The sequence below is a fragment of the Carassius auratus genome, unplaced genomic scaffold (genome assembly GCF_003368295.1).
Source record: "Carassius auratus strain Wakin unplaced genomic scaffold, ASM336829v1 scaf_tig00216332, whole genome shotgun sequence".
In the NCBI taxonomy this organism is placed as follows: domain Eukaryota; kingdom Metazoa; phylum Chordata; class Actinopteri; order Cypriniformes; family Cyprinidae; genus Carassius; species Carassius auratus.
In genome coordinates this window covers 704,215-717,284 of record NW_020528515.1, presented here as the reverse complement: position 1 = coordinate 717,284, position 13,070 = coordinate 704,215, and the positions used below count along the sequence as shown (strand labels likewise).

The window sequence follows — 13,070 nt, the reverse complement described above, 5'->3', positions numbered from 1 at the left end:
TTGATTAGATTATTATAGATTATAAGAAGAAGAAGAATCGGTGAGAACGCTTGTGGGGTGCGTGCCTGAGGTTCGTGGGATGAAGAGAGTCATTTTGTGGAATACACACTCGAGTAAAGATCTATTTTTACAAGTAAACATTTTTGTAACATGCGGGATTTTCTAAATCAAACGGATCGGACACGGATTTAGGCTATGCGTTCGGTTTAAAGCGCTTATTTGGGTATTAATATTTAGCTTGTTTTTTTTATAAATATTTTTCATTCATAATACTGAATTAGTAATACAAATAATTAGATTTTGCACCGTTATGTTTATTCTCTTACTATTTAAATGACTAAAAAACGACGCTTGCAGACTCAGCATCCTCGAAAACTTTAATGAAGCTGATGATAATATAGAGCAGGCTGTTTCTGTGGGATATGACGGACACTCCGGAGAGAGAGATCCTGGAGCGGGAGCTCCGGCCACGGCTCTGTTATCTCACTAAAGGAGACCGCGGCTACGGATTTCATCTGCACGGGGAACGCAACCGAGGAGCGCAGCTCATCCGCAGGATCGAGCCGGGCTCCCCAGCGGACCTGTCCGGTCTCAGGTCCGGCGACCGGGTGGTGGAGGTGAACGGAGAGAACGTGGAGGGAGAGACGCATCAGCAGGTAACGAGAGAGAGAGAACCTGTCGGACACTGACAGGGATGTGTCTCACTGAGCTGCCTATCCAGACAGCGTTTCTGGCATTTCAGATCATTGGAACGTTCCAAATGCGCACGAAAGTTCCAAAAACGCGCAGCGCTGTCTATATAGGGACCTCACCATGTTTGGAGACACAGACAGTGTGTTATATTCCACACTGAGGTGACAGCGTTCATGTGTATTTGTTTAAGATTGTATTATTGTGTGATGATGTTAAGAAAACACTGCAGTCTCGCCTCTACGAAACCTTCCCCTCCACCCTTACAAACCCCCACCGTGGAAACCATAGTTAGCCTGTTACTACTGTAGACCACTGGTAAACCACTGTAAAACGCTGCAGTGCGTTTACTTTTTGCTGTAGTGTCTAATGCCGCCTTAAAACATTTCTATATAAAAGTAGCCTACTGTATTACAATAGTAGTCTACCACAGTAAATATATCAAATAATGACATATTCATACTGTGACATTTATATGGTAAGGAGTTGTTTCACAAGGGACGTGGTGATATAAAAGTGAAGAAAAAATATATTTCAATGCCTTGTGTTTCCCAGAGAAACTACAAACTCAAAACGTGAGTTTTCTTGCCAAACGTACACATCCAAAACTTATGCATTCCAACTTAATCTGTGCATGATCGGGCTTGAAAGCGTTTGCGTCCCCCTTGATAAACGTCTGATTCATGTGCAAAACTTTTGCATTCCCCTGATAACTCCAACATTACGTGCCAATCTTTAGCGTTCCCCTGATAAACTTTGCATGCAAAACTTTTGCATTCCATAATAAACCTTTCGTTCACGGAGCCTGCACAGCTTTTGCGTTCCAATGAAAAACTTTTCGTTCACGTCCAAAAATGTTGCACTCCCCCAGTAAACTTTGTGTTTGTGCGCAAATGGTTTGCATTCCCCAATAAACTTTGCATTCACGCAGGAAAAAAAGTCAAAATTCCGATAAACTTTGCGTTTGCTTGCAAAATTAATATTGTACCATGTTCCAAAATCGCATGGTACTTTGTGCATGTTTTAGTGAGTGTTTGGTTCTGTGTCTCAGGTTGTTCAGAGGATCCTGGAGGTGGAGCACCGCACCAGGCTCCTGGTGGTGGACCGGGTCACAGATGAGTTCCTGAAGTTTCACGGTCTGCCTTGTACAGAGGACAGGGCGATTGAGATGGGCTCTCTGTCCTCTCGCTCCTCCACCACTCCTCCATACAGCAGACAGAGCTCAGAGAGCATTCTCATTAATAAGGTGAGAAGATCTCTCAGTTGAGTGCTTGCACCCGTGTAAGCTAAACATCCCATCACTATCACACTGTGCTGCTGGTTTCTGGATAGATGGATTCATGACTCAACACGGCATATAGTGGCCGTACTGTCTCTTTCACTGTATAAGAACTGCCCTCATATTGGAGACTCCATGAGAGGAAGTCCAGGAGGAAATGCAGTCAGAGAGCAGCAGGGGGCTATATTTAGATCCTACTGTATGAAGAACAAGGTTGGCAATCAAGAATTCAAAACCTTTACATTTAAAAGAAAACTAATACCTAGATCCAAGTGTTTCAATGCGTTAATGGTTGTGAAATGACTGCATTCTTCTGCTAAAATGATTTCATGCAAAATAATAGAAAGATAACAAATAAATGACACCTCTTTTAACCCTGTTTTCATCTCTGACTGCACGTGACAGCAAATACAGTGTATAAACTGCAGTTTATTAATTTCTAAAAGTTACCAGAATTATAAGTCTATAAATTTAAGTTTATAAATCAAATTGTGGTCAAAGTACTAAGAAACATTAATGGATTCAGAATTGAAAGCATAATTAATTATTAATTTATTAATTAATTATTAAAGAGTTAATATTTCATTTAAAAATGAAATTTCTGCCATAATTTACTCAACGTTTTTCACAAAGTTGTTACAAACTTTAATGTTTTTTCTTCTTCTGTTGGACACAAAAAAATATATTTTAAGCAATGTTGCAGTTTCTGTCAAGAAAATGTTTTGTTACCAACATTCTTCAAAATATCTTTGTGTTCAACAGAAAATAGAAACTCATACAGGTTTTGAACAACAGGTCATTTTCATGTTTAGGTAACAATACCTTTAATTTATCATGCTCAGGGGCCAATAGAAAATGTAAACTATCACAAATTATAACTAACCCAAGCACATGAAGCAATTCGGGTAGCATGAAGTATGAGGTCAGAGATGTGCATGTATAATTAATAAATAAAATTAAGTCTGAATAACGTCAAATCAATGGATGTGTATCATTTGATATTAGCTATACTCAAATTAGGCACGTGAACATAGACGGGTTATGTGACTTTTTTGAATCCTAACAAAATGTTTACTAAAAATATATATATTTAGGATATCAATGATTTTAAAATTACACCAATGCAAAGAACATCACATGAGTCAAGTTAAATGTGGCTTCACACGCAGCAAGAATAACCTGACCCCAGTGTGTTTCATACAGTAAACATGTAAGATAAACACTCAATCTATAGATATATCTCAAAATATTGAATTTGAGGACAATCAGAGGTCAACAATGGCTAAGATTACAGTGTTTGATGGGTGTACACCTGCCCTCCGCCAGGAGATGAGTCTGGCTTCATCTGAGGTGCTTGCCTGGAGCTGTCTAAGCTCTTTACAGACCTCCATGTGTCCAGGTGAAGTCAGGTGAGGTGTGCTGACACCTGCCCAGGATCAGCGCACCGCAAGAGACCTGTAAACAATATAATCCAGAGATGGTCAACATGCAGTCATGTTATTGTCTGTTTTATTATTAGCTGAAGTGGGATTCAATCCAACAACCACCTAACAGTATTAGAGAGCAGCAAAAAGTAACTGTTAATGTTTGCATCCCAGGTTTCTCATTTCTTTTATAAAAATTGAAGTGTAAGGCTGTCTACATGACTTTCACCCTGAGGATGAGTCAACAGAGTCGACAGAATTCACTTTTGTTTCTATTCAGTCAAAGGATATTAAAAGTTGTTTTTATTTTGTTGTGTCATCTAGCAACGAGGTGCTTATTTCTGTGAAAATTGTTGCATTTTGAAAACTTGATAGCTCCGCCCCCTAATTCACCAACATGTTATGCAACAGGCACCTCCCCCAGCATGATCTGACACGCCCCTTCCTGGTGATTGGCTGCAAGTATGTTTTGGTGTACAGTAATATTACCTTTCCATAGTGTTTCTCAGAAATCGTTCACAGAGCTTTTAAGCCATTTCTGTGTTAATAAATCTGACTCTTAATTCTGATTGGACGAGCTGCGTTCGCAACCACAAATAACCTGTAGTTTTGCTAACGAACTAAACTACTTGGTGGAACAGTTGTTGATTATTATCAATATTACTAAATGAGTGTATCTAGTTTCATCATAATGCTGCTGTCTTCATTAAATAAAAGCAAGAAGCCACTTTGGTCTGATAATAGTGTGATTTTACCACAGCTAAGGGAGTTTCAAAAACACCCATTGCTTGTAGTAAAATCACTGTAACAGATAACCTCTTATGGTATATTGCTTTAATTTGATTTTATAGCTATATTTAGATCTTTTTGACTATTGCACCAGTGTGGAGAGTGATAACGTCTACCGAACAGACGGCTAGTTTGACTGTGGTTTTAAATTATGAATAGGTTGTTTCTTGGCAAACAACAGTTTCAAAGCAGCTTCCACAAGCAGAACACAAACAATATTGGCACTGAAAGAACAGAAAAATTGACCACAGCTGTTCATGTTGAGCTGAATGTGTTCTTCACTGTCTTCTGGTAGAGTCCCAGCAGTGGCTCTCTGCTCGACAGAGCTCATGTCCATCTGCCGTCACCCGCTGAACACAAGACCGGACCAGAGCCTGTACCCTTCACCAAACTCACCGTAGAGCCTGAACCCGAGTGTGAGCTCAGCACTGACCTCAGCGGATCACAGACCAGCACTCAGGTGAGGTTAGGCAGCAGGGGATTCATGAGGACATTACTTTGCCGGAACTGTACCATTTTAGGCTGCATCAAAATTACAGTAATACTGTGAAATATTCTTACAATTTAAAATAACCGTTTTCTGTTTGAATGTATTTTAAAATGTAATTTGTTCCAGTGAGGCAAAGCTGTATTTTCAGCATCATTCCTTCAGTCTTCAGTGTCACATGATCTTCAGAAATCATTATCATATGCTGATTTGAAGTTCAAGTACAGATGTGCTGCTTCATATTTTTTATATATTTTTTTCTTTAATGCCTTGAAAGTCCAAAAGAACAGCATTTATTAGAAATAGATTTATAAATAATATTTATATAAATGCCTTTACTTTCAATTGAATGCATCCTTGCATTATATCAATTTAATTTGATCAATCTAATGCAGCCTTTCTGAATATAAGTATCAATTTCTTATTTTATTATTATTATTATTCATAAAAAAAAGTAAGAAAAAACCTTATTGACCCATGACTTTTCAGCGGTACTGTATATGGTAGGTTAAGTATATATGGAAGTCTTAAAGGTACAGTAGCAAAATCAGCTTGTTTATTAGAATTAATTATGAGACTTACATCATATACAGTAAAATACATGCTTTATTAACATGTAAAGGAGGTAAAAATGGCTTATAAAGCTCTTTTTGCAGAGCAGGTGGACCAAAGGATACATCAGTTGCTAAAAAAAAAAAATAATAATAATAGATGACCCCTTTAAGTGAAACTTCATTTGCATCTCCCTTGTTGTCCTCATCCTCTCTCTCTCTACGTCCTTAATTCTCATTTACCTGCTTTGTGTTCTCACTCTCTGGTGCTGGGTGTCTGAGTTCAGGGTATTTTTCCAGAATTCAGTGTGTGTGTGTGTGTGTGTGTGTGTGTGTGTGCTAGATTAGATTAAGCGGCGTCTCAGTCTCATGAGCTGAAGCACATGTGTGTGTAAGGCACCGTACCCAGTGGCACACAAACAGACACCACCCTTGTATTGTCTTAGAACAGGAAGTGACATGGTGTCTCACAGAATGTCCCTTATTCCTGCTGGGCGTGTTTCACTTCTTGGAGGAAATGAGCCAATGGTCATGCACACGGCCCAGGGTCGTGCATGTATCGAATCATACGGCATTTGATAACAGACAGGATGTTTCCTTTGTCTTTGGCCAGAAACATTGCACAAATGCAGACGTGAATGGGTGACAAAGATATTGCAAGAATGCAATCTTGTTGTGCGTGTATTTTTATTGGCGGCAACAAACATACATAATCAAGTGGGTGATAGTTTACTTCAAATTTCTGTTTCATTAAACCAGATCTGTTATTATTAAGGCACTAATTGAGCTGAATGAGAAACTGAATGTAGAAGAAGAAAACGGACTGTTTACATTGATGTCCTCTATGGCGCCCCTTGTGGCAACACTGAGAATGCAACACCTCAACGTAGCTTATTTATTTTATTAGTGAAATGCAACTTTTGTATAATAATATTCAGTATCATAAAATTGTTTATGCATTTTAATAAAAACAAAAAGATTATTTTAGAGAAATAAATTAGCCTAAATGATTACATAACAAATTTGTAATGTTAGGGGAGACAGTTATACCAAGAAATATTTGTAGTTAAATCAAAAACAAATTTTTGGTAGTGACATCTTGTGCAAATCAATTGTCAAAACGAAGAAAAAATAAATAAAAGCACTGCAGTTGTGTATTTAATTGAGATATGTGAGCACAGATGATTGCATACAAGTTTTGTCATTTAGTAGAAGACAGTTTTACCATTAAATCTTCATGATTACAGATGCAGAACATTTCTGAAACTTGGAAAGTTTCCACCCCTTTGCAACCATATTTATGATTAAATATGAAAAAAGGTTTAAGAGTGACTTGTCGTTTATGGTAAAGGCAAATAAATTCTTAAAGTAAATTGTAAAAACATAAGTGCAAATGAGTATTTAAGTGAGATAAATGATTGCGTAAAATGTGTAATGTAATGTGGGACAGTTTCATCATTAATAACATTTTGTAACAATTTGAGTAGTTTGTAAAAATTAATAAAAATAACTGCAACTATTATAAAGATGGAGTTGTTTATAACTGCATTAACGTAGTACTTGGACAGCTGTAGTGCTGGTAATGCTTCTAATATGAAATATGTTGTTTGTGACTATTCATTTCTTAATGAACACTGATGAATTTGGGCCTTTGGCTAAACTGCATAAAGTCTGACCTAATGCATCTTATTCTGGCCAAGAACTGTCCACTTTGATAGAAAAATGATCATCTGATCAACATTTAAAATTATCACTTGCAGTTATTATGCAAACAAAAAATAAATACATTAAAAATATTAATGGTGCAGCTGTATCTGTGAACTGTATTGAACTGAAATTAAAGCAACCGTTCAACCAAAAAATGGTGATAGCAATAGTATGGAGAAATACCATAGAAGTCAATGGAGTACCGTTAGATAGATGTTTGGTCCACAACATTATTTTAAATATCTTCCTTTGTGTTCAACAGTAGAAAGAAACTCATACAGATTCGGTACAACTTGAGGATGAGTAGCCTAAATGATGACATAATATTCATTTCTGGGTGAGCTATCTCTTTAAACGGCTCATCAGCTAATGTTGGAGCTAAAACAGTCAGCTTTCCTGGTCTGTTGACCTACATACTTCTTCTGGAGTTCATTGCTGTTCTTGCGTTCCTGTTCTCTCTCCAGGAGGAGCCGGTGTTGGAGGAGGATGAGGTAACGATGGACCTGCGTCCGCGCTTGTGTCACATGACCCTCGGCGAGCAGGGCTACGGTTTTAACCTGCACTGTAAGAAGTCTGGCTCGGGTCAGTTCATCCGCTCGGTGGACCCTGACTCTCCGGCGGAGCGCGCGGGACTGAGGCCCAGAGACCGGCTCATCGAGGTGATGGCACGGGATTACAGCAGCATCCATCACCTCTGATTAACAGCACTGGATCAGATTAGATTCGACTTCTGGAGAGATGCAGATTACACTAATGAAGAGAGAGAAACCACCCGCCTCGCGAGAGAGTGTGTGTGTGTGTGTGTGTGTGTGTGATGCCGTCACAGATTGCAAATCTGTCCTAATGGGTTTAATTTTCGGCCACTTTCTATAATTATCAAAGACAGATCAGTAATTATGTTTGTAAAATAAAAAACGTTCAAACATTTTTACTAGTGCTGAGTAATCGCATCCAAAATAAAAGTCTTGTTCACACAGTATATGTGTGTGTGTGCTGTGTCTATATATATATATATATATATATATATATATATATATATATATATACAAACACGTGCATGTTTAAGAAAAATATGTTATGTTAATAAACATATTTATAAATAATATAAATTATGTGAACATAAATATAAACTTCAATATTTTCAAAATATATACTGTATGTGTGTGTCATATATACATAATAAACATACACATTACACACACATATGTAAACAAAAATGTTTATTCTGGATGCGATTAATTGCGACATTTACATTACATTTCAAGAATGTTGTGTGATGGTCGAGCTCCAAAAGTTATGTAACAGCAATAATAATAATTAAATAATGTAGTGTATTATCAATTAATTCAAATGATAAATTTTTATTATTAATGTATTTATTATTATCATCATTATGTGCTTTCCTGTAGCTCAAACATTATGGCGCTGGCAATAGTAAGGCCATAACTAATCTGTTATTCTATTAGAACTAATTTCAAAATCTAATTTAATAAAAAATAAAAAAACTGCAGTACAAAGTGACATTAGGAGGAAAACATGCCACTTCATGATGAATATTCCTCAGAAGTTCAATGATGTGGTTCTGATGCACTTTATTAGAAAGTCATCGACAAACCTTTATTATTTGGCATAGCCTCAGACTTCCCCGTGCATTACATCAGTTTCTGTGCTTGACCTCCAAACTCTGTTATCAGACAGAGACAGCTGCAGAAACAGAGAAAAATGACAGATGAAAGATGGTTATGTGAGGCTTCCTTAAAGAGAGGAAGAGGAAGAGGAAGAGGAAGTAACGCGGCCTCACACTCCACCTGCTGGACAAAAACTGAGAGAACGATATAAATATCATTTCATTTAATATTATTATAGATTCTGTTAAATTATAAAATATTTATTATAAATTATAATATAATAAACAAATATAATCAACACTCTTATAAATAGTGCAGTATAACAATATTTAAATGTATTACTATGTAAATGAATATAATAAATAGATAATAAAGTATAAAAAGTGTAAATGATATTGTTTTATTGAGTTGTTTGTTCAACCTCTCTTCAATTTCTCTTTTTTTTTAAGTATTGAGACAAATGATATACATAATTTAATTACATTTAATATATAACATATTTTATTTAATTAGAATAATATTATGCTTTATTTAATATAACATAACATTGCATTTCTTACATTATAATATAATAAATAAATGTAGTCATTAATAAAATAATAATAATTTAGTTCACTATAATAATATATTTATTATATTATGGTTTTATTTAATATAAAAAATTACTATAAATAAATACTTTATATATTTATATAGTATCAAATAGTATTGTATATAATATAATAAATACATATAAGTAATATATTAAATAATATTAGTATAATAATGTTATATTACTATGAAATATTAAAATAATATTGTTTATTATTATATTATATTATAAATAAACATAGTTAATTATATAAAAATAAATCAGAAATAAAATACAAAATATTTAAATAAAGTGTATCTAAGTAATAGTGAGAATGTATTATATTGTAATATAATAAATTAATTAATCTTATAATATTCGGGATTTGGGGGGAATGGGTTGTTACAGCAAAAATAGAATAAACATGTAATGTTTACTGTTTTATTGTATGATGTTTTTATTTCTTCAATAATAATAATATAAATAATATTAAATATAATAGTAGAACAGATAACAATAGTGTATTTGTATGATATATTAAATTAATTAATTAAATATAGTAGTGAAATTTGTGTTGTTCTATCTAGAGCTGTATATTTGTTCAGTCTCTTGTTTTTATTTTAGGTGTAGCTTGAGTTAGATGCATTGGGCTTTAATTAAGGCCTAATTTGAAATCCTGTGATCTGTATAGTATAGAAAGTGTGCAGTAGTTAGTATTCAGTCCAAGTCAGCTCTGTCTGTCATGTATGCAGGTGAACGGCAGGAGCATCGAGGACCTGTGTCACGCCGAGGTGGTGGCGTTGATCAGAGCGGGCGGCACAGACACACGTCTGCTGGTGGTGGATCCAGACACAGACGAGCTCTTCAGCCGACTGCGCATCAAGCCCACATCTATTCATCTTAAAGGTACAGTACGTGTTTCATCATAGACAGGATATTGATAGACTTTTCCTATATGTGTCCTGGGAATTCTGGGGAAGTCCACAGAAGGAAACCGAATGGGAAAGGTGATATTTAAATGCTTTGTATTTACTCGACTTCACCTCACACTGCTTCTGTGTTCACCAGTTTATGCAAAACACGGACGATGCTTCATGCAAACATATGTAGCGTTCAGTGCACTTAGAAATTAGCTCTAATTCATAACTAAGGGACGTGTCAGTAATTATCTTTCTGTCAAACAAAGGACTGTGTAGACGGGCCGATCATAGAGAGTCCTGTGTCTTCTTCACCAGTCCCAGACACCCCCAAGATCTCTCCACCAATCAGCAACATCACACGGACTGACCCACCAATCAGCAACGGCTCGCCAAGACACGAGAGTCACAGAAGCTCCTCCTCTCGATCCACGTTTTTAGAGACGAGCGCTGAAATCAGCAGCTTTGACACCAGCAACAAGGTGTGCGCCAGGAACATCACTGAGTACAATGCATTTATATATGATTAATTAAATAATAGTAATAGTAATTATTGTTATTGTTGGTAGCTAACAATCATATGTTAATATGGTATAGTATTACTTAAATTAAATGTAAAACATGTTGAAATTTGTGTCAATATGTCATGAATAGAACGCAGTGGGGGGGTGTTGTCCCATGCTGTGCCACATCCAGTGTATTTATGTGTGGGGTGGAGCTATCAAAATAGGGGCGGGACCGTTTTGGGGTAGGGGTGTGTTTGTTTTGATGATTTCAAATGTTAACATTAGCTACAAAGAAACGCTAAACCCCATCTTTAAATACATACATGCATGCATGTGCGTGTATTTATATAAACATAATAAAAATACCCAGTACATACACATATATTATGTAAACAAAAACTTTTATTTTGGATTTGATTAATCGCGATTAATTGTTTGACAGCACTAAAATAAACCTTGTGTTGTTTTTTCACAGCTCACAGATTCTGACCATCACTCCATCGATGACGGCCCTAAACCAAACCCAGGTGTGAACTCTGAGGAGAAGCGTCTAGATCCGTTCTGGGAGAGCGGACTTCATCTGAGTCTGACCGCGGCCGAGGCCAAGCAGAGAGCCCGCGCCAAACGGCCCAACAAGAGAGCGCCCCCTATGGACTGGAGGAAGAAACAGCAAATCTTCAGCAACTTCTGAGCAGCAAAAACATCAGAAAGCTCACCTCAGACCTGGAGAGACACTACCAACACACACAGACTCCTCCAAAGACATGCTTAGGCCAGATTAGATCCACCTCCAATGCAATCATTTTATAGGTTCAGCTAATCTTAATTTGGCATTTTGTTGTTAGTAAGTGTTTCACATTCAGCCAGTTGGTTGTTTTACCCAATAATGCACAACTTCACTGCCATCGCATTTCTACTCTTCCTGAAATGCAACAGCAGTTCCCACAAACCAGACAATTAGAAAGGAATGGAAAGAAAGTAAGAAAACGTCATTGCAATGCAGGAACAGTAAGAAGGAAAGACATTCTGAAGGAAAGGTGAGAAGAAAGTGAACAAAAGATGCCAAGTGTAAATCAAGCTAAGAAGCCAAAGGTTGTAGGTTCAAACGCGTGAAGAAAGAAGTTACAGATCTTGTACCATTAGAGAAAATGCACAGTAAGTTGTGTTGGTTGACAATGAATGATCAGAAGAAAAGGAAGAGATCCCAGATGGCCTGTCCATCTTTATGCTAGTGTATTTTGGATTTTCGTCCAATCAGACGCTCTCTTGAATTAGCATTTTTTTAAAAGGACAAACTCCTCAATATGTCCCAAGCTAAAAGAATATTTATGTATTTATTTTCTTGCCATGTTCTCATAAATGCTGGTTTGACATTTCTAAATTATATTTAATATTGAGTATTTATAGACCTTATAGTTCAGGATGTCATTATCATCTTATTCTAGATCAATGTTAACAAGTCTGTTCGAGCAGTGAACCTCAACTGTTTCTGACCGCAGTCTCAAAAATCAAAAGTGAAACGATGTCTTTAAGAATACACTTACACATGTACAGAACTCCTAGCTATTAATAATTAATAACATAATTGTGTATATTACATCATATATATTTACGTCTGAGGCATGTTGTTTTAAGTGAATTAATGTATACGAGTCATTCTACAGAAATGTCCACTTTTGGTATGGCAAGATGTCTTAAAATGTATTTTTCTAACATTTAAACTTAGACCACATTATATATTACCTTTTGACTTTATGAATACACATGAATGACAGCTTAATGATTTTTTCATCTCCCCTTCTTTTTGTCACTGGTGTTCTTTGGCAAGATTATGAAATTTGTGAAACATGAAATATTATTTCTCGATTTTTCAGCACATGTAGTCTGAGTTACAGAAAAACAATAATAATAATAATATAATGATAATAATCCGACAAATAAGAAGACTGTTTTATTTATTTTAATCAGGTTTCCTCATAAATATTCAGGAAATAGAAAAAAGTAAGTCAAGTGATGTCATTGGTGTGATTTTTGTTTGTGAAATGGTAGCACTACTTTCAGTATATAATTTATAATATTTATTTGCCATTTTGTTTTTTAAATATCATTTACATCATATATATTTGATACTTATAAATATATTATTGCATTTTAAATGGCAGAAAATCCAGTTTTGACCTCAAAATAAAGCACTTTCTGTGCGGACAAGCCGTTTTGTGGTGCTTTGAACTTTTTATAATTGATTCAAGAACAAATATTGCCACATTGATGGCTCAAGAAGATTCTGTTGTTCAAATAACATATGGTTTCATTTTAAAATATCAAGAAATTAGAGTGGTTACCAAGTGTAATTTTTCTGTAAAGACAGAAAAATTGATATTTCCATTGAATGACTCGTATAAATTGTTCTTGTCGCCCTTATCTTATGCATGTGCGCTTTCTCATGTACTGGGCTCGCCCTCACACACGTATTAAGTCAAATAAACAGAGTATTTCAGACAGAAGTTGTCTTTAAAGTCTC

General features: G+C 35.8%; 1 protein-coding gene across 1 annotated transcript; it reads left to right on the top strand.

The window, feature by feature from the left end:
- Positions 1 to 415: 415 nt before the first annotated feature.
- Positions 416 to 12,510, top strand: LOC113097611 (Na(+)/H(+) exchange regulatory cofactor NHE-RF2). The gene is made up of 7 exons (XM_026262877.1): positions 416 to 656; positions 1,742 to 1,936; positions 4,478 to 4,642; positions 7,392 to 7,586; positions 9,879 to 10,032; positions 10,311 to 10,525; positions 11,025 to 12,510. The coding sequence occupies exons 1-7, from the start codon at positions 423 to 425 to the stop codon at positions 11,238 to 11,240; spliced, it is 1,374 nt and encodes a 457-aa protein (XP_026118662.1). The 5' UTR covers positions 416 to 422; the 3' UTR covers positions 11,241 to 12,510.
- The last annotated feature ends 560 nt before the right edge of the window (positions 12,511 to 13,070 follow it).